Source organism: Electrona antarctica, assembly GCF_951216825.1.
Source record: "Electrona antarctica genome assembly, chromosome: 10".
NCBI classification, from domain to species: Eukaryota; Metazoa; Chordata; class Actinopteri; order Myctophiformes; family Myctophidae; genus Electrona; species Electrona antarctica.
This window is the reverse complement of record NC_136791.1, coordinates 25001242-25022544: the sequence shown is the minus strand read 5'-3', so window position 1 is coordinate 25022544 and position 21303 is coordinate 25001242. Positions and strand designations below refer to the sequence as shown.

The window sequence follows — 21303 nt, the reverse complement described above, 5'->3', positions numbered from 1 at the left end:
CTCTGCCTGAGGGGTTGTATGAATGGACAATATGTACTGTATGTATATCCCGTGCCAGCCGTGCTGTGTCAAGGAGGAGGAGGAAAGAATGCGCAGAGGAGCGGCGGCGGTCTAAATCCACAAAGACGTGTGCGAGAAGAGGAGACACTTATCGAGGCATCCCTCCACCTCCGTATCTTCTTCTGAGCGACGTACACAAGCTGTGGCTCCAGGCTCCTTTCACTCTCCCAGGCCAACAGAAGGTATAGTGGCTTACAGAGTAAGGGGATCCCCTGGTGTTATAATGACTCTGACGCAACACGCAAGAGTCATAAACCCACCTGAGCTTTCTTAACTTGTAAATCCATCCAGCCCAACTTGTCATTTCGGCGACAATCCCCTCACCGGTAATGATGACATGCATGAGTTATGGCACCTCTGACCTGGGCTTGTAAGAGGTCAAGAGGAGCGCGCTGAACGCACGTGCATGGGGAGGTCCCCTGAAGAAGAGCATAAACATGAAATATGCAATAAATCATGAATAATGTCTGCTATGTGTCTGCTGTATGCTGACAGTGGCGTCAATTCGTGCGGCTTCATGGACTCACGTATGAAATTCGGTGCACATTTAACTCTGTATGAATGAGGATAAGGATAATACCATAAATATAAATCCCTTCAAAGAGGGGCAGGACTCAGGAGAGAGCCTGTCTGAATGATAAATGCTGCCTTTAACTGCCTTATTGAGTCTGAGAGGCTTTGTATGAAGATGAGAAATGTGACCGTCATGGGACAGAGTAGTACAGACAGTCGTGCAACGCTAAGTTCGGGCGCAGGACGACATTGTTACGAGGAGTACACAGCATCCGTTTGTAACTCTGAGCGTGTACAAACGCAACCAAAGGAACCCCTACGGGTTCATTTGGTTGAGAAATGTGACCAGCATGCGAGAATAGTAAAGAGACCATCGCACGACTAAATTAAAGTTACGTTGATGAGTTGTAACTTTTTTACTGTGGAAGGGAAAAGCTAACAAGAGTACTAGAGAGAGAAAAGTCCTGTGTCTTGAATAATCTTCTGTTAATAGATATCAATATTTCTTAGTTATCCACTGTAGGCTGATTAGCCAAATGTATATCCACGCTACAGGTGGATAGATTGTTCATTGGAGTAAATAGCGTATACATCCTGCCAATCTCCCTTTGGCATTTTATTTCTACGTCATATTACTCCCTATTTACTTCTTTCTTATTACTCGTTTACTCTAAAGGCTTAAATGTATAACTATCTACCCCTATATGGATCCTTCCTGTGTTCCTACTGTGTTTCTGCTTTTACAGTGGTTTTCAACCAGCGGTCCTGGAAGGGGTTCCCCAGGTGGTCCCCAGCGAGAGGGACCCTTATCGATGGGACCCTGAAGAAAGCTTTTACAGCCGAAACGCGTAAGTCTTTTTTAATGCTCTTTGCCGAGTTTATGCCGTTTAAATAAAGGCTTTTTTACTTGACTGCAACAGTGCCTCGGAGCTTCGGAGCCTCGGAGTTCAATTATTGTTAAACATCTGCATTACTTAATTTACAAGAAGTCTATGCATTAGAGAATGTTTTATTTTTTTTCCTACCAACGTTTGCCTGTTATCTCTCCTATGGTACCAACATCAATACAGCATGGACAACATCTTATCCAACTATAACCACTGTGCTATGACAACTGAATTCCACTCGCAGGATCACTAAAGGTCTACATGTACTACCTACCTACCTACCTACCTACCTACCCACCTACCTAAGTATACCTAAGTGTTTGCAGGCTGTGTGTCTACCACAGTGAGAGGTCAATACGCAGAGAACAAAGGGCTGCCAGGGTGTTAATCTAATGATGGTGACACCGGACCACCTGAGGTGACAGCGCTCCAGTTAAGACAGAGGGACGATGGCTCTGTGTGAACGCAGGCGACGCCGGGGTCTAATTTTAGAACTGGACACAAGTCACTGATGCAAAAGTAGCAGATGTTTGTTTTATAGGAGCTTGGCTTTGCTGGTCTTTCTTTATCGAATGTAGTTGAATGGGGGCTCCATTCATCCATAGGATGAGCCTAATTAGGGATTTGGTAATCACTGCTCTAGGTTTAATTCTCTCCTTTGGAAATCACACCACTTGTTGTTGCTAAACAAATCAGATTATCCCAATGAGTTCGCCAAGTTCACAAGGTGAGCCGATGCTGATGAATGTACAGGTGTAACAGTAGCTGCTTATTTGAATAATAGATTGGTTGTTCTTAAGACGTCTAAACGTATGCCCCCCCGTTTTTTGCTCAGACTGGCAGCCCTGATGTGTGGTTCACAGAGAGGATTGTGTGCACATCGTATGCATGTACTGTCAAGGCATCAAGGCCGGGATCAAGGAGAAGGAAGAAACATCTGCACACTAGTTTAATGCTCCGAGGACTTACTTTATTTTAAATGGCAAAAGCCGCAACGTTTCTACCCATCAGGGCTTTGTCAGGTCAAAAGCTCCGATTTGTGGCCTATCCAGATTGGAGTAGCATTGTTCTTTTGCAGCCTGAAGAGCAAAAAGCATATGGAATCAGACCCATCCCTCCCTCCCTTCATACCTGGCATGGGAATTCCTCCTCCATCACGCTGAAGAACAGGCTTATGGGAACGGACGCGAGGGCAGAAAAGCTTCAGATGAAGGCGAGCACAGCAGAGCAGACACCATCCTGACGTTGAGAGAGCAGGGCCCGCCTGCAGCAGACACCATCCTGACGTTGAGAGAGCGGGGCCCGCCTGCAGCACACCATCCTGACGTTGAGAGAGCAGGGCCCGCCTGCAGCAGACACCATCCTGACGTTGAGAGAGCGGGGCCCGCCTGCAGCAGACACCATCCTGACGTTGAGAGAGCAGGGCCCGCCTGCAGCAGACACCATCCTGATGTTGAGAGAGCGAGGCCCGCCTGCAGCAGACACCATCCTGACGTTGAGAGAGCGGGGCCCGCCTGCAGAAGACACCATCCTGATGTTGAGAGAGCGGGGCCCGCCTGCAGAAGACACCATCCTGATGTTGAGAGAGCGGGGCCCGCCTGCAGCAGACACCATCCTGCCGTTGAGAGAGCGGGGCCCGCCTGCAGCAGACACCATCCTGACGTTGAGAGAGCAGGGCCCGCCTGCAGCAGACACCATCCTGATGTTGAGAGAGCGAGGCCCGCCTGCAGCAGACACCATCCTGACGTTGAGAGAGCGGGGCCCGCCTGCAGAAGACACCATCCTGATGTTGAGAGAGCGGGGCCCGCCTGCAGCAGACACCATCCTGCCGTTGAGAGAGCGGGGCCCGCCTGCAGCAGACACCATCCTGACGCTCCTGTGTTGGCCGGCCAGGGAGACCAGCAGCACGGACGGCAGAGATGCTTTGTCATGCCGTTTGCTCCGGCTGCCGTGTCACGGGACAAAAGCTTAAAGCAAACAGCATTATTACTCCATAGTGGCAATTTAAAAGCAGCAGACTACAGACACGTAGAGGAGGGAGACCCGCACACTGTCACTTGCTGGTTCAAGAGCTTAGTGTGCGGGTCTCCCTCCTTCTCTACTCCTCACTCAGTGCCAATCCTGCTCCTGCATGCATCTACGTTGAAGTTGGGTACAATACTAGATTAACCAAGTAAAACCGGGAAAGCACCTGTCAAATTAAACTTAACCATTATTTAATACTTTGTGCTATTCAAAAATAGCAAAGCAAATCTTGAAAATGTGTGCAAATCATTTAATATACATATTTCAAAGCAAACATTTTGAAGGACGACAGAAAACCGCTTTAGAAGACATTCGTATATGATCATATATAGTCTTGTGGCCGACGCTAGTAACTAGTATTCCAGCAGCTCTACTACTAGTGGCCTTGTGGTTAGAGTGTCCGCCCTGAGCCTGGGAGGTTGGGGTTCGATTCCCGGCCGGGTCATACCAAAGACTCAGAAAAATGGGACCCAGTGCCTCCTTGCTTGGTGCTCAGCATCAAGGGTTGGATTGGGGCTAAATCCCTGCGTCATAGTAGTGTCATGTCCAGGGGGTGTACGTACTTGTACATTATGCTGCGTCACGCTACAGAAACGCCCTATGGGCCTCATGGCTCGGTAAGGCTTTACTTTCTTCTCAGACGTGCTAAGCTGATATTATAACTTTCCATGAAGATGTATCTTCCTTCACAGCTCAGGAGGGCCGAGGTGTGTCTAACTGTGTTGGAAGCCTGGTTCCACGTCACGTCTCCCTATACCGTCTGCTGCATATTCTCGGCCAGCAGCAGCAATACTAATCCCCTGCCTTAAATAGTATGGGAAGGGGATTAAACACAATCTGTTTTGAGCTCATTTGATGGGGTTTGAACCGTGTCGAAACAAGCACTTGGCATTAGAATAAGATGATCCAACAGTGGCACACCAAAAGTATGAACTTTTATTTCACAAATAACTCCACGCAGAGCATTTTAATAGTTATTGTGAAATGTAAGAAAAATAAATAAACATAACAAAAGGGTTAGTTCAATATTAATTCCTTTTAAGTAATCTATATCTTTACAAAGCAACGCTTTGTGGCCGAATACGTTCTACAGGTATGTGCAATACTGAACAAACACAGGCTCAGCAACTTAATAACCCTATTATAACAATACTCCTTTAAGAAGGTATTGCTCACTGAACTTAACAAAATAAGTTTAAACCAGTTAACCAGTTTTCTGGTTTACTCAATAATAACAAAACGTAAAACAAGTGTACGCATTTAAAACCAATGGTAACTAGAAAAAGTGCCCTTCTGGGCACAGGTCTCCACCAGGAGGATAGGAGTGTGTGTGTGATGTTTGGCAAAATGTTTAGGAGCAATATAAACGTGTGTGTGCGTGTGTGTGTCGCGGCTTGGCCTGTTGTAGCGCCACCATGAGGCTGATTTGAAAACGGTCAAGTGGCATTTCTTCCAAAGCCTAGTGGGAATATGCATGCACAGTTTCACCACAATCGGACGCTGCGTTGAGTAGTTGTGGCGATTTGTACAAAACGGGTACAAAGCGGGCTACTCCTGAAAGGTTAGAAGCCAATCGTAGCCAATGAGGGTGGATTATGAGAAATCAAACAAACCCGTCTTGATCACATGACTATGGAGAGCATGTGTACCGATTTGCGTGAAATTTGGATAAAATCTGAAGGAGTAATATTAGAAAATGTGTTTTACATATGTCGGCCTCCTGGTGGCGCTATAAAGAGCAGATGTGAAAAAGTCCAGACAAGGGTTTTTCCTTGGCTTCTAGGGAGTTGGCATACAAAGTTATTCACAGATCCGTGCAGTTAGAGGTAAAAACACTTTTCGGCCAATTATAGCGCCACCATGAGGCTGAGTTGAAAATGTTCATGTGGCATTTCTTCCTCTGCCTAGTGGGAATGTGCGTGCACAATTTCACGGAAATCACACGTGTGTTCATGATTTGCAGCATTTTGTTTGAAACTGAGCACTCCTGCAAACTTTGGAAGCCAATCTTAGCCAATCAGGATGGAGTCTGAGAAATCTGAAAGAACCGTTTCGTTGAATGGCTCTAGAGAGACTGTGTACCAATTTGCGTGATGTTTGGACAAAATATGTAGGTGTACTGTCCAAAAACTTGTTTTGCACAAAGCGGCCTCCTGGTGGCGCTATAACAGGCCGTTCTGGAAATGTTGGGGCAGAGGTTCATCGTTGGCATCCAGGGAGTGTGTGTGCAAAATTTGGCATCGACCAGATTAACAGTGCCGGAGATTAGCTGTTCACAGACGGACGGACACACGGACGGACGGACACACGGACGGACGGACGGACACACGGACGGAGTGCAAAACATACTCTCTCCCCATGCCTTCGGCCTGGTGGAGACAATGAACAGAAAGCTACAAGGAGAGATCCATAAGGGGCCGTTATCCATGTAAAGCCTTTTGGATATCGGGCTCTATTTTCGCTGGTGCCTTACCCTATAAAATATCCCTATACGTCTTTTGTTTAACAATTTTTAAAAACATTTTGAAATACTTCAAATAGCCGATCTACATCGACAAGTTGTGAGTTTGTAGATCGGCATTTGAACTATTTTTAAGTATAGTAAAAAGAGGCAAAGAACTTTAGGGATAAGGGGTAAGACTCCGGCGAAAATAGGCCGCCATATGCCCAGATCGCTGGCACATAGTGTGCATTGACGCCCGCAACATTAGCATCTATCAACTGCTTGTTGAGCTTGAACATTCTGTCGTCTGTGCGTTATTATTAGCTCAAATAGCATAACGGAAACAACTGTAAAACTGTCGCGGTAATGATTCAACGTCGGGAGGAATAAAAGAGTGGCACTCCTCTCCTAAAGTTGAAGTATTGTCTGCTTGAAGTGTCCAGGACGCTTCAGCAAAAAAAAAAACGATGGGCACAGAGAGCACTGAAACGGCCTGAAAAGCTTGAGAACCGCTGTGTGAGCGGTTCGTCCGGCAGGCTCCTCTCAGTCCACACAGCGCTCCAGGTGAGCCAGGAGCTCTGCGTGCTGGCTGGCAGGGTACAGGGCCAGGCACCCGGGACACTCCAGGAGGGTCTCGTCCAGCAGGTCGGGGGCGCGAGGACTGAGAGAGGAGGATGCGCTCCGCATGGAGGGTTTGGGCCTGTTGACGTGAAGCCTGGCCTCGTCTGACCCAGCGGCGGCGGTGGCACCCTGTCGTTCCTTCTGAAAAGCACCACAGAAGACGACGGGCGTGAAATAAAACTAAGTGACACGGTCACACTGTTGGCTCCTGTGTGATGACTGATGAGACCCACCTGTGAGCGTTGTGTCACATGCTGCTTGCTTCTCTGCTGCAGGTTCCTCAGAACCTTGTGCAGCTGCTTCTGCAGACACTGGCACTCTCGTCGCTCGTCCTCGATGGTTTTGGAAGATATCTCCAGCTGTTTCAGAAATGTTGCAGACATTTTGAAGTTGTTGATTATTAATTAACTCTTTTATTAACTCTTTTATTGCGGCTAGCTCTCAGTTCCAGGTGCCACCATACAAGTTCGCTTTAAGAGTCGGAGTTTGCCCGCCCCCCCCCCCCCCCCCCACACACACTTACTACACACACGGATGGCAGAAGATCCACCAAGGACAGCTTTCCTGGATTTTTTGTAAAGCAATTTGAAAATTGCTTTACACGGTATTTCAATACCATAGCTGGAGTGGTGGGGGGTTGCCATAGCAACCGGACAAATGTTAAAAGCTGCCGTGGGACTCAACCATTATATAGACAGAGTATACATTGGGGTCCGTATATATTCGGACCTGGGATATGACGTCCCCTAGCGGCATAGTTCATATATATACGGACATGGGATATGACGTCCCCTAGCGGCAGAGTCCATATATATACGGACCTGGGATATGACGTCCCCTAGCGGCAGAGTCCATATATATACGGACATGGGAAAGAAAGAATTAAGCTTGATTAATATTGGTCATGGCGAAACGTGTGCAAGACTGTCTCCAGTCCTGGCCGTGCCGTTGATTTATATATCACGCTACAATTTCAGATGTATTAGTCTGAATGAAGAAAGCAAGGCCCATGTTCCTGTGAATGAGCAGAGCTCAGCGACGCTAATGGACGGTGTCACGGTCACTGACACGGCTGGATGATCCTCATTAAAGAGGAATTAATGGCTGTGGTATCGTTTAAAGGTTCAAGTGGATTAACAGCAGGAAACCTGGGCTCCTCTTTATTACCGCCCGTTTATTCCATTACCGTTTCATTTCATTGAACGCTGACTGACAGTGCACACGCTATGGTCACGCCTCGTGTCATCACGGCTCCATATGTGGTCACGCCTCGTGACATCACACCTCGTGACATGTCACACCACCATATATGGCCATCTCCATAATATGAAGATCACGACAATGACCTCATCTAACCCTGGATAACCATACATGGAGAAGACTGGATCATCACCTAGATCTGCATATATGGAGCCGGCCAGCAACTCTACATCTGACCTCAAACCCTTAGATCTTATCACTAGTTTAGAGACACCACTGTACATGTCACTAGTTTAGAGACATACGTTAACATGTCACTAGTTTAGAGACTCCACTGTACATGTCACTAGTTTAGAGACACGTCAGACAGGAGAAAGACAGGAGAAACGTCGCTAGTCACTAGTTTAGAGAAACCACTGTACATGTCACTAGTTTAGAGAGACAAGTTTCATTAGTTTGCATATCGACTAGTTATATAAATAAGTTTACAATACATGTCACTAGTTTGCATATAGACTAGTTAGAGAAATGAGTCAAAAAAACGTTGAGTACTTCTTCCCACCACTGCATTTCGTTCAGTACCTGCTGTGCGAGCTGGGCAGCCCTACGTGCCTCCAGCTCCAGGCTGCTGTGCAGCTCCTGCGACTCGACCCTCAGCTCCTGGGCCTGGGCCCTCAGCTCCTGGGCCTGGGCCCTCAGCTGCTCCTCTTTGAGGCCCCAGCGACGTTTCTCCTCCTGGGCCTCGGCCCTGAGCTGGGCAGCCCTGCGCGCCTCCAGCTGCAGGCTGCTGTGCAGGTCCTGGGCCTCGGCTCCGAGCTGGGCTGCCCTGCGTGCTTCCAGCTGCAGGCTGCACTGCAGCTCCTGGGCCTCAGCCCTCAGCTCCTGGGCCTCTTCCCTCAGCTGCTCCTCCTTCAGGACCCAGCGACATCTCTCGTCCTGGGCCTCGGCCTTCAGCTCCTGGGCCTGGGCCCTCTCCTCCTGGGCCTCTTCCCTCAGCTGCTTCTCTCTCAGGCCCCAGCGACGTCTCTCCTCCTGGGCCTCTTCCCTCAGCTGCTCCTCCTTCAGGCCCCAGCGACATATCTCCTCCTGGGCCTCGGCCTTCAGCTCCTGGGCCTGGGCCCTCTCCTCCTGGGCCTCGGACTTCAGCTCCTGAGCCTCTTCCCTCAGCTGCTCCTCCTTCAGGCCCCAGCGACGTCTCTCCTCCTGGACACTCTTCCTGTGCTGCAGCCTCTCGGCCTCCGCACGCTGCTCCAGCTCCTCCACTTGCCTCTGCGCTGCCTCACACCTACAGTACACCCAGGGGTGGATGTGATAACTGAGTATATTTACTTGACTTATATATTTTGCAAGCATATTATAGACTTTCACTCCTCTACATTTCAAAATAGAAATATTGTAGGAAATTACTCTGACTCTTGGGTCCTAAACGTACAAAAATATACCAGTAAGACGCCTGAGGGCGAGAAGCGACCTCGCCCTTTGGGGCGAGAAGCGACCTTGCCCTTTAGGGCGAGGTCGGCAGATTGCTGGACGAGCAATGGCGCTTTGGCATGGGGGGGGGTCAGATCAACATGGAATGAATTCTGTACTGGCTATATAAGAAGCATGTCTTGAATGACTTTTTTTCTATCGATTACTCTTACTTTTGTCGCATTCCTAAGCCAATAATTTGATGACCAGCAGTGGTTCCCTATGGAGACGGAGACACAAAGGAGACTCTTTGTGTCTCCATAGGTAGGTCTCTATGGGGTGAGTAATCGATAGAAAAAGCCATTTTGGGAGTGAACTACTCCTTTAAGCGCTATGATATCAAATATCAGAATCAGTTTTGTCACTTTCATAATACACATTCGGCACAAGCTACACGGGAGCAAAATACCGTTCTCTGCAACTCAACAAAAGGCATATTAAAAATCACACCCGTGTGAACTGAGTGGTGTAAGGTTTTATATAGCATGATCAGCTGTGGTCTGACGTAATGTCTGACGTCCGATGTGAGGTATTATATAAGGTAAGGTATTATATAGCCTGATCAGCTCTGATCTGACGTAATGAAATCACACCCGGATGTGATTTCACAACTGGCTTTTTTTGTGCAGAAAAAATGACCATGGTTGCTACGGTCATCCAGTTCACCCGGGTGTGATTTAATTACGTCAGAAATTATTTTGAACATAGCAACCATGCTCATTTTTTTCTGCACACAAAAGCCAGTTGTAGGAGTGGTTTACACCACTCAAAAACAGCCAAGGGCATTACAAACATTGGTAAAAAAAAAGAATCACACCCGTGTGAAGTGCGGGGCGCTAATATATTAAAGTCTAACTCATGTTGATTAGGTGATGTAATGGTGATGTAAAACTTACTACGTGGCCCGACCTGGGAAGCAAAAGGTTCCCAGGTTCGATTCAGGGCCATGCAGGCGATGTGTTGAGGAGAGGTCCCTGAGCAAGACACTTAACCCCCAACTGCCCTCCACCCTCCCCTATACTCTCCCAGAGTGATAGAAGCACTCTGTTGGGTGAAGCTGAGAACTGAATTTGAAACAGGTGTAATAATTATTTGGCTTGGGTCTTCGTGTTGACTCACCTCCACTGCACGTCAGTCATGTGTTGCTGTGCCGAGCCGACTTGCTCCCTGAGCTGGTCTCGCTGGACGTTGGCGCTGTGCAGGAGCTTGTCATAGTGCTCCTGCATCTCCTGCACTCTCCTCCTTATCTCTGCAGTGACAGGATGGCAACAACAACAACAACAAAAACACACTCGCAACTATTTTTGGGTGGGAACCCCTTTTGGGGTTTTAAGCATGTTATGCTTTAGCTATTGAAAAATAGCAGATCTACAAGCTATGAACTTGTAGGTCTGCTATTTTTGAAAAGTCGTGAAAATGTGGCGCAAATCTTTGAATATTCTTTCAGATGGGGGTCAGCGGCCAAATACATATAATTCTAGGGGTCCTTGACATGAAATAGTTTGAGAACGACTGACATAGAAACATAGGTCTAAATATATACACGACGTGCACGGCTCAACTTCTGAATGGGCCGTGTGCTGTGACAGGCCCTCATTGGCCCGGTTCAGCATGGCTCACCTTCTGAATGGGCCTCTTTGTGCCGCGAGAGGCCCTCGTTGGCCCGGTTCAGCTTCTCCTCCAGCCACGACACTCTGGCCAGCAGCCCTTTCACACAGCCCTCTCTCTGCCGCTCGTACGCCTGCCACTGCTGGTTCCTCTCCAAGGCCTCGACACACACACACACACACACACACACACACACACACACACACACACACACACACACACACACACACACACACACACACACACACACACACACACACACACACACACACACACACACACACACACACACACACACACACACACACACACACACACACACACACACACACACACACACACACACACACACACACACACACACACACACACACAGGATAAATTGCAGTCATTTGGAGTGAAAATTGGCAGGTTTAAATCTGTGGCCGTCCGATCGATCGGAGCATCTCAGAACTCCAGTTGTCATAAATACTTACATCTCTGAGCTGATGGTAGAGCGACGCTTCAGCCCTCGACTGGTCCTGGTGCTACGACACAATATTATTATGAACATAACAAAATTAATACAATCTTAAAAGTGCAACACACATTTTGTTCAAACTCCCGTAGGGCTAGCATTGGAATTTATTCTCCAAATCTGTTATGTCCAGTGAGTGGACCTGTCCAAATTAAACTCCCAGATAGAGCTGGCATGGAATTTATTTTCCTAATCTATTATGGTCATGTCCTGTCCAAATGAAGTCTAAGTGAACACTGGGTTAGCATATCTTTGCTGTCGGATGGAAACCTCTCACCAAAGTGGTCAGTATTCCTATTCAGAAATAGTAGATCTACAAGCCCAAAGGCGACGTGTTTGTGCTTGTATGCTTTTGTGTGATGAAAATGTAAAGTGTCTTGAGATAACTTGTTGTGATTTGACACTTTGACACAATTAAATTGAATTGAGAATTGAATTAAATTGAACAGAGTTTTGTGAGACTAAGCAGATCAGAAGCTGCTGTAGATACTGTAAATCCTAGACAGTCAGTGACCACAGGGCTCAGTCATGGCTCTGCCTTCTGTATGAGAAACAATGTTTGCTGACATGTCCTTCTATCTAGAAGGCTTCTGACCAGTTCAACCGACTGTGTGCCACTTCAAACCCTATACTGCCATCTAGTGGTGTTAACGCTGAAGCCGTTTGCCAGAAAGAAAGAAAGAAAGAAAGAAAGAAAGAAAGAAAGAAAGAAAGAAAGAAAGAAAGAAAGAAAGAAAGAAATTATAGGATCTAGCAGAATCTACAAGTTCTACAGGCTGCAGCTCACAATGCGTTGCGATACATGGGTAAACATGGCTATTTTCACATTTAAAGTATGAAACAGGGCCCAGTGCCCACCCAATCCTGGTCTCTAAACTTGATGGAGGGGAAAGGAACTGGTTGGAATAACGTGTTCCTTCCATGCGCTACGTACAACCAGGAAAACTCCCCCCTGTCAGGTGTAAAGGGGCAAATTGGACACTCAGGCATGAAGGAAGCATGAGTTCAAGTCCGTTGCTCTCCCCATGTCCCCCATATATGGGGACTAGGTTGGCGGAGGGTGTGTAGAGCCCAGGATCACATTAGATAATTGACACAGGGGTGAAAAATGGGTTACAAAATCATGAGATAAAATTTGAAAAAAGAAAAAAAGAAACGGGGCCCACCCACCGGATGACGGTGCAATAAAGGCCTACGGTATTCATACTCCAGTTTTAGGTGAAGAGGTGACCACCAAAACGGTGGTTAGTGAAAACAGAGAGATGCGTTGTGAGAGATGCGTTGTGTGAGTGGTGACCACCGCGGCGTGACATCATGTAATGTTGTAGTTTTCGGTGGTCACCTCTTCACCGAAAACTGGACTATGAATAGGCCTTAAGCCTCTGTATTTTGTACTATGCACTTTAATTGACTTATAGTTTATTGAGTGTTTCAGGTCGTTTCATCACGTTTTTCTTGGATTGGAGCGTACATTTTTCACACTAACCAGTGCATCTAAGTGACAATAAAGTGAATCTAATCAGACAAAAACAAATTAGTCCCGATTATTCGAGTAATCTAAAACGTTATCGATAGAATCCTCGCTAAGAAAATAATCGACAGTTGTAGCCGCCCCAAATTACACTGAAACACATAGTGTGTGTGTGTGGCCCTTTTTTAAACCAGTCCCTTGACTTGGAAGTGCTCTCGGGAGGTTCCCTCGTCAGGAAGTGCCCCTCCAGCTGAATCAAGTTCCCTTGATTAGGGTGCTGGGTATAAAACACAGTTTGGAAATGCACTCACCCTCCTTGTGCAGAAACAGGACAGACACCATTCGTTACCATGGTTACCATCATGCCATTGTGTTACCTGTTATTTTGGTTGTACAGTTATATTGCATTGCATCGTGTTTTGTGACATGTGGATTTCATTAATCGACATTTAACTCATTATCAAGGCTGCTTGGTTTCGGACGACACTTAATATGGCACAGCCTTGCGTGAACGCGCATATCGAGGGCAAGTGTGTGTGGCGAGGAGGCGGTTTAAAAAAGAGGGAGAGTGCGAGCGTGTGTCACCTGCTGCGTTCTTCCCTCCAGATCTTGGGACCTCTTGCAGACCGTCTCCAGGTCCTTCAGGATCTCCTCGGTCTCGGCCTCCAGTGACTGGATGGCCCTCAGCTGGTCCCTCAGAGCACTGATCTCCACGTCCTGGGCCACCAGCACTTCCGAGGCTTGTCTGATGGTCTTGTGAGAGTGCACGTTCTGCCAAGAAAATGTCGTGCCCATACAGTATGTATGTATGTATGGACAAAATGAGGAGCTGAACAACAGTGCTTTCAAAACGTTCCATCTCTAATAAACCTTTTTTGAGCTACAGTGCAGTGGGCTACAATGGCGGCAGTGGTTAGGAACTGGAAGCTTCTTAGTTCGATCCCCTGAACCCCTAATTGCTCAAGATGAGCAGGTTTGTGTCTTGCATGGTTTCTTCCGCCATTGGTGTGTGACTGGGTGGATGTAATGCACAATTGGATGAAGGCCCCGATTTCCAATCACGTGATCGGATCAACCCTAAAATGCACCATTTACCATGAAGTAGGCGTGCAAAAGGACTTACTTGACTATTTCTTTGACAGCAATTACCTGGTGGAGGTATTCACTCTCAGAATGTGTTGACAGTTGGCCAACATGAACACACTTCCCATCCCGTCTCCTGGGTCTGTTGATGTCCATCTCACACTGAGATGTTTGTCTCGGGGCAACAGAGCAGGCTGTGATGAAGGTTGTCCGTAGTATTTTTTAGAAGATGTTATCCAACAGTACCTATTTCCAAAAACAACACATACCGTGATAGTACATACCGAACCAGACAAGTGTGTCAGCATCTTTATTTATATTCTTTCATTAAGGGTTGATTGTTGTTCTTTGTATGATACTGAAACTTCAACCCCATTATGTGGCTGGCAGACATCAAAGTGACAACAGTAACATGTAGTGGCAATTAGCATTATTAATCGAAAAAAGATTCTATGAGATCTAATTTCTACATTTGAGCAAGAATCGTGCAGCACTAGTTGGCTGTCCAATTCATTTTAGTTAGGGTCTTGTGTTTTTGCTAAAAGAGACTTTAGGAGAGGTTTAAGTCAAGCACTTTGTTTAAAGCCACAGTATTTGGCTCCAGGTGCCACATTTGGAATGTAGTGCTGTTCAGCAACTACAGACTAAAGACAAAAAATATGTTCATGTAAAGAAAATTGAAACGTGATCTCAATTCTTGTGGAAGAAAATCGAGATTCACATTTGTGGCCATTGGATTTTTTTTTATTTGTTTTTTCATGTAATTTGAAAGCAGGGAATCATAGCTTCAAATCGACATATTGGTTGTTCAGTTTGACCCACCAGTTGTATAATGTCTTGCAGTAAACAGCGAGTTGAGAAAACAGGCTAGAAAGGTTCACTTCTGTGGACTACATGTTTAAGCATATTTCATATTTAGTCGATTTCAGCTGTGATATTTTCATTTTACGCTCTCAAGAGTTAAATTATTGTTAACATCTGTATTACTCAATTTACAAGTCTACATATTAGAGAATGCAGAAGAATTGTTATTTCTTGTTATCTTTCCTAATAGTAAATACTGCATGGAATTGCATGTGGACAAAAATCCAACGACAACATGTCATCAAATGGTGGTCCGTGGCTCAAATGCCGAATAAATATGGACCTTTATACTTCATTGTTATGAAAAGGGTTGAAGACTGAACTAGCTCATGAAAAGCACCTGTGGCTGCTTTGAGGGAACGATGCAACGAGCAACTGTCTGAGTTCCGAGTGTTTGTTTTTTGTCCATGTTTGTCCGACAACCAGAGGCACAATTTACTATTCTTTTGGGTATATTTAGCAATTGTTTTTTGCCGGTGTATATTATGTAAATATTAGTGTATTCATCGTCACAGTACCTTAAGAACCTGGATGTTTTGTTCACATATTCTTCAAGCTGCTGGCACTGTTTTTTTTGGCAAATCCAAGCTGCTGAAGTAAAAATGTTGTTTCCTTCTCACGTTGAGTTTTCGGCAGACTGACTAGACGGGATGGCCGTCGGCGTATTCCTGCCCCCTACTGTTGGTGTTTAGTAGTGGTTCTCAAACTTGCAGTTTGGTAAGCATTATTTTCATATTTAGATTTGGTGGTGGAAAAAGGACTTTTTAGTACTGACACAAGTAAAAGTATCAATACTGCAGTATAGAAATACTCTGTTATAACTTACAAGTAATTCGAAATGTAATCAAGTAAAAGTACAAAGTAATTGGCATCAAACTATTCTTGAAGTACCTTAAAGTAAAAGTACTCATTATACCGAATGTGTAAAAATCCTTTGAAAATAGCAGATCTACAAGATTGTAGCTTATATCTGATTGTTTCAGATAGTAGTAATACTAATCAGATCATAGGTATCTCTGCAATCTGCAATCCCATTTTGTATAATAAATCATCCACGCCATGTGAAAAAATACGACAACAAAAGAAGCAAATACAAATTAAAATGTTTATTAAAATGATTGTCATTATAAATAGAGGCAATAACAAGGTTCAAGTACAGAATAAAAATGTAGTTCATAACTTTCAGAAGATGAAGAAATGGGGGGGAGGGACAGATTTGAATTTAAAAACCCTACATGCATGAACTTAAAATAGCCGATCTACAAGCTCTCGATCTAGGCCGGCTATTTTCACATTTTTAAAATGTTTTTCAAAATAGTAAAAAATGGCTTAAGTTAAGGCTTAATGTGATTAAACGAGATATCTCAAATCACACCTACACTCAATTATAGGTCAACACAACTGTTAAAAAAGATCACACAAACACATACTGTACAACGTTTCACAAAATCCTTTTAAATGCCGGTAAACAACGGTAATGTATGACGATGCGGTGCGAGAGTGTGGTCTACAACACCAACTCGGGACCCCTAAATCTAGAAAATAACAAAATGGCACTTCATTTCAAAAAGATTGCAAGCCCCTGCTCTACAGTGTTATGTTGTATGATGATAAAGTGTGTTCAAGTATAAAATAACCTTTTGACTACCGTAATTTGAAGACATTCAACACACATACATTACATTGGCAAATGGTTGGCAAGTCCGAATTGGAATTCAATGGGAAATACATTTAGATTTTATAACCTACAGATCAGAATACAGGCCAATACATGAAGTTGCTTATAGCGTCACCATGAGGCCAATACACGTGCATTTGGGCTGAAACTTTGGCCCCATCTGACCAAGTTTGGTCATGTTTGGTCTTACAATTGCTGACATCTAGTAAAGAAATAATTACGGACAGAACAGAAGAGTAATCTTTACAAACCCAACAGTACCTTCAGTGCTTGGACCCCTAACATAATTAATGACACTGTTGTGAAATGTTATCAAAACAAAGCAGCAAGATAGTGAAATGCATCATGTACAATAATACAATGCGTGCAAAGAAAAGACAGCAATGGTTTTATCAGAGAAAATGCCAGCCAATGAACACTGGAGGCTGAGAAAACATTGTTGCATATTTCCCATGGCGGACAGTTGGAGTCTATAATGAAGACCCATTATCCCACAGAAGAAAAAAAAGGCTTCTCTGTAGTGCAGTGCTCCTCATGAGAACGGTTTCACAATCTTCATTGAGATGTAGTTCTGGGGATCAAATAATCAATTTAATAGTTAGTTACATAATTAATTACAACTATTGTTTGCCTGAATTCATTTGAGAGCACTACTCGAACAAGCTCAGCGAATGGACTGGAAACACGGTTTATGGTGTTTGCACACTGGTGTTTTTCGGGCGAATATCGGAGCGAATTTGGAGGACATAAAAAAAAATCCACCTCACTTTACTTTACTTTACTGTATGTCAATCACGTTTGCACAATGCCACCGTATGTTTCGTCCGTATAAAGTTTTTTTTCCGGACCGGGGTCGATTTTGTCCGTTTTCCGCAGCTGTCTAGTGGGGTGTTGGTGACAGGCTGACAGCTATAGTGATAGCCTACTAATTTCTACCGTCTGTGTCTAGTGGGGTCTAGTGGTGTTTGTGACAGACTGACAGCTACTGATAGCCTACTAACTTCCGGGTCCGCAAATAAAACACAGCGAAAAAACACATAATTTGTGCAACCACCTTTACTGATGCTAAATCTGGTTAAATAACATTACAAATAAATCTAATATGTGTTATAGAATATTAAGTGTACTGTATATAACCCATTTAGATGAGGCCGATTCTAAAAAAAACAAATGCTTCTAAATCCTAAAAGTTTTCTGAATAACCTATGTTTCTATGTCAGTGGTGCTCAACTTTTTTCAGGTCAAAGACCCCCAGAATTATCTGTATTTGGCCGTGGACCCGCATCTGAAAATATGTTTGTTCCAGGGACTCCCCAGAAGCAAATATTCACCCTGAAAGAATATATATTCAAAGACTTAGAAAAAATAGCAGATCTACAAGCTCATAGCGCGGCACCGAGTGCCACGCTACGAGCTTGTAGATCTGCTATTTTTCAATAGCTAAAGTATATAACATAATGCTAGAAACACCAAAAGGGGTTCCCGTCCAGAATGGGATAATAATATTTGATCTTACGGGCAGAGAGTAGAACATGATCCCCAGGAACAAGAGGACCAGCAGGAGGATAATCCCAACGATGAAGATGCACTTGAATCTTCTCCAGACGATGAACCTCATGGTCTTGCAGGGACTCGTGAACCAGAAGAAGGACGTGTCTGGACGGCTGGTGAACAGAAACACAAAGTGGAGGGGAAATTATTCAGACTCGGTATACTGTTGTAAACGATTACTAATAAACTGTTTGCACATTTTACACTTTAATTGTAATTGGTTTAATGCGCCGAGTGTGCCTTACTTGGGATCGTCCAGTTTTGGGTTCATGTTGGGCTCATCTCTGCCTTTCCCAGCAGGCCTTTCTTCCATCTCCTTCTCCTCCACTATTTCCAAGGTCATCTCCACTTTCCCCTGTGAAACACACAAACAGTGTGATATTCAGTTACTGTTGGTAACGACGAGGAACAACTACAGTACAAGTAAGGGCATTTTGTCTATAATTTCAGTTCGTTTTAGTCCGTCATGTAAACACACAATACAGTTTCAGTTAGATATCGTATGTTTTGTTTTTGAATTTTCGTTATTTTGTTACTTTTCGTTAACTATAATAACCACAGCCTTTCACTGAGGCTGCCCGGTAGGACGAACGCAGGAATGGACATCAAACTTGTCAATTAAAGAAACGTTTTAACGACATTTTATAACATTTTATAATGGACAATTTACTTGCAAGTGGGCATGACCTTTGGGCAAGTAGAAAGTGACCTGCAATACTCATAGTAAAATCCCGAGCGCTGATTAAACTGACAGCATAGAACCCTTTCAGAGACTTTTTCTTTTTTTCACCCTCTTAACCCATTTAGACCTAAAATAAATAAAGACTTCTAAATCCTGACAGTTTTCTGAAAAACCTATGTTTCCGTCAGGTCTGCTATTTTTCAATAGCTAAAGTATAACACAACGCTTAAAACACCAAAAGGGGTTCCTGCCCAGAATGGGTTAACTCACGCCAAGCACAGCTTTGCCGTCCTGCTGGATCACGCACGGCCACCAGCCTCGTACAGACTTCTGGGAGAACAGAGAGTTGGACGGTGGTTCTTTGCCACCGACACATCCTGGGTTTAACATCTTCAGGCTGCACTTTTCTGGGCTTTTGGCAGGAGGAATGAGATGGAGAAGATCCAGCTCGACTGCTCCTGTGTCAGAGATGTGGATTAAAACCCATTTAGACCTGAGATCATATTCTACAAAATGTCTTCTAAATCATCATGTCAAGGACCCCCAAAAATTATATGTAATTGGCCGCCGACGCCCATCAGAAAATATGTTGTTCCAGGGACCTCGCCAGAAGCAAATAATTGAGTTAAAAACGTTCGCTGTGGAAGATTATTTATTTAAAGATTTGTACACATTATCACGATTTTTCTAAAATATCCTTGTGTGCCACGCTATGAGCATGTATATCTGCTATTTTTCAATAGCTAAAGTATAAAATAGTAGTTAATGTGGTTAAACGCTAAAGTGAAACAGATGTACTCGGACACAATAGTTATGGTATACACCAACCTTTTTCCACTGTATAGTTTTATGATGGGACCTTACCTAAGTAGTCATCCAGGGAGAATTTGTCATTGTCCCATATCTGGACGATCAACTTAGGAGGTCTCCTGGATTCCGTTTTATCCAGATTCCAAAAATGGTCCTGAAAGAAGAAAGTTCACAGTTTCTACTTTCTTATTTTGTCACCACACCATAACAAGTCGTAAAGGACCATTCTACTGTCCGTGCATGCTCAGTAGTTGTATATCACAGCTTCAGACATATTGTAGGCTATTTGCGAACGAAGTGATTGCGAACGAAGTGAGCACTAACTATAGAAGCTGGCCAAAACTGTCTGTCTGTCTGTCTGTGTGTCACGCTGTAACACCACCCGCACGCCACCAGAGGGCAACTGAAATTGGAACGATACAGAGGTCTGTGTGTGCGTGCGTGTGTGTGTGTGTGTGTGTGTGTGTGTGTGTGTGTGTGTGTGTGTGTGTGTGTGTGTGTGTGTCAGACTGTCACAACAGCTTCGTTCGCTTCCCGCGTTTACGCGTCTTACTTGTAATGTATTAACTGATTAACAGTTAACACGTCAACTTTGTTTCACACCGGGCCAAGGACCCTTTACTTATATGTTTTACTAAGATAAGACTGGCATGCAGTGGTGGAAAAAGTACTCAAGTAGTGTAGTAAAAGTACAATGTTTGGATCCGAGATGTAGTGGAGTGACTGGAGTCGAAGTAAAAGTATTGGAAATTGGAAATACTCAAGTAAAGTACAAATACATCAACATTGTACAGTACAGTACAGTACAGTACAGTACAGTACAGTACAGTACAGTACAGTACACACGGCTGGCATGGTACTTTAGACTAAAGTCTTGCAGAAGATTCACTTAGCAGTGTCTGAGCTCCATGTTCTGTGACAGTGGTTTTCAACCAGTGGTCTGGGGACCACCAGTGGTCCTTGAGGGGGTTCCAGGGGGTCCCCGGCTAAACGATGGAGAGTTGGTAACCAAATGGACCCTTATAGATCGTAAAATGAAAAGCGTTAAATGAAGAGCGTAAAATGGAAACCAAAGAGCGTAAAATGAAACCAAATGGACCCATTTGGTTTCATTTTACGCTCTCAAGAGTTTCATTATTGTTAAACACCTGCCTTACTTTATTAGTGTGGTTGCCCTAACAGGGCAACCACACTAATTTGGATACTTTCCCGCACTACTCCTCCCACAGTTTTTGACCGGCTTCATCGGGAATCGTGTGCTTGTATTTTGCTAAGAGATCCGTTGTATAGTTTAATTGATATTAATTAATTAGTTCTCCATTTTTTTCCCTTGGAGACCGTAAGCGCCATATTTACGACTTGAACCGTAAGTCGTCAAATCTAAATTTATTTTTCCATGGATTCCTTGGGTCATGATGCATTTCCACATATAGGCCACGCCCATTTTCATCAGGGAAAAAAATCCTGCAAATTTGAATTTTCTCCAAAACACACTTTTGGCTCCTCCTCCTACAGATTTTGTCCAAATCTCACAAAAATCGGCACACATGATCTCCGGACCTATCCGATTAAAAGACCAACTGAATTTTGGTAGTGCGTATACTTCGGCCGTAATCGTCGTCCGAAGTTAGTAGGAGGGGCCTATTTTACAAGAAATGCCACAAATCACGAACGTAATGTCCAAACCATCCCAAATTTGAATCACATGTCCCGGGTGGTTCAATCAACCAAGTTCCAAAAGCAATTCCATTTTCATCCATAAGGGGCACCGCAAATGCGAAAAATTTAACCGATTGTTGCAAAAACATGATTTTGGGGGG

The 21303-nt window shown here is 44.6% G+C and overlaps 2 protein-coding genes across 2 annotated transcripts in view; both read right to left on the bottom strand.

The window, feature by feature from the left end:
• Positions 1 to 4749: 4749 nt before the first annotated feature.
• Positions 4750 to 15436, bottom strand: LOC306930548 (uncharacterized protein). Its single transcript, XM_079511569.1, has 9 exons — positions 15281 to 15436; positions 13965 to 14144; positions 13401 to 13586; positions 11304 to 11354; positions 10840 to 10987; positions 10339 to 10468; positions 8332 to 9034; positions 6783 to 6908; positions 4750 to 6690 (listed from the first exon to the last, which is right to left on the bottom strand). The coding sequence occupies exons 2-9, from the start codon at positions 14052 to 14054 to the stop codon at positions 6472 to 6474; spliced, it is 1653 nt and encodes a 550-aa protein (XP_079367695.1). The 5' UTR covers positions 14055 to 14144; positions 15281 to 15436; the 3' UTR covers positions 4750 to 6471.
• Positions 15437 to 15853: 417 nt separating this feature from the next.
• Positions 15854 to 21303, bottom strand: part of LOC306930774 (myoferlin-like) — a 60424-nt gene continuing 54974 nt past the window's right edge. The window contains exons 50-54 of the mRNA XM_079511870.1: positions 19538 to 19637; positions 18944 to 19131; positions 18237 to 18346; positions 17957 to 18104; positions 15854 to 17011 (exon numbers count right to left, since the gene is read on the bottom strand). Coding sequence (XP_079367996.1) covers positions 16973 to 17011; positions 17957 to 18104; positions 18237 to 18346; positions 18944 to 19131; positions 19538 to 19637 — 585 coding nt within the window. The 3' untranslated portion in view covers positions 15854 to 16972. The remainder of the gene's footprint in view (positions 17012 to 17956; positions 18105 to 18236; positions 18347 to 18943; positions 19132 to 19537; positions 19638 to 21303) is intronic.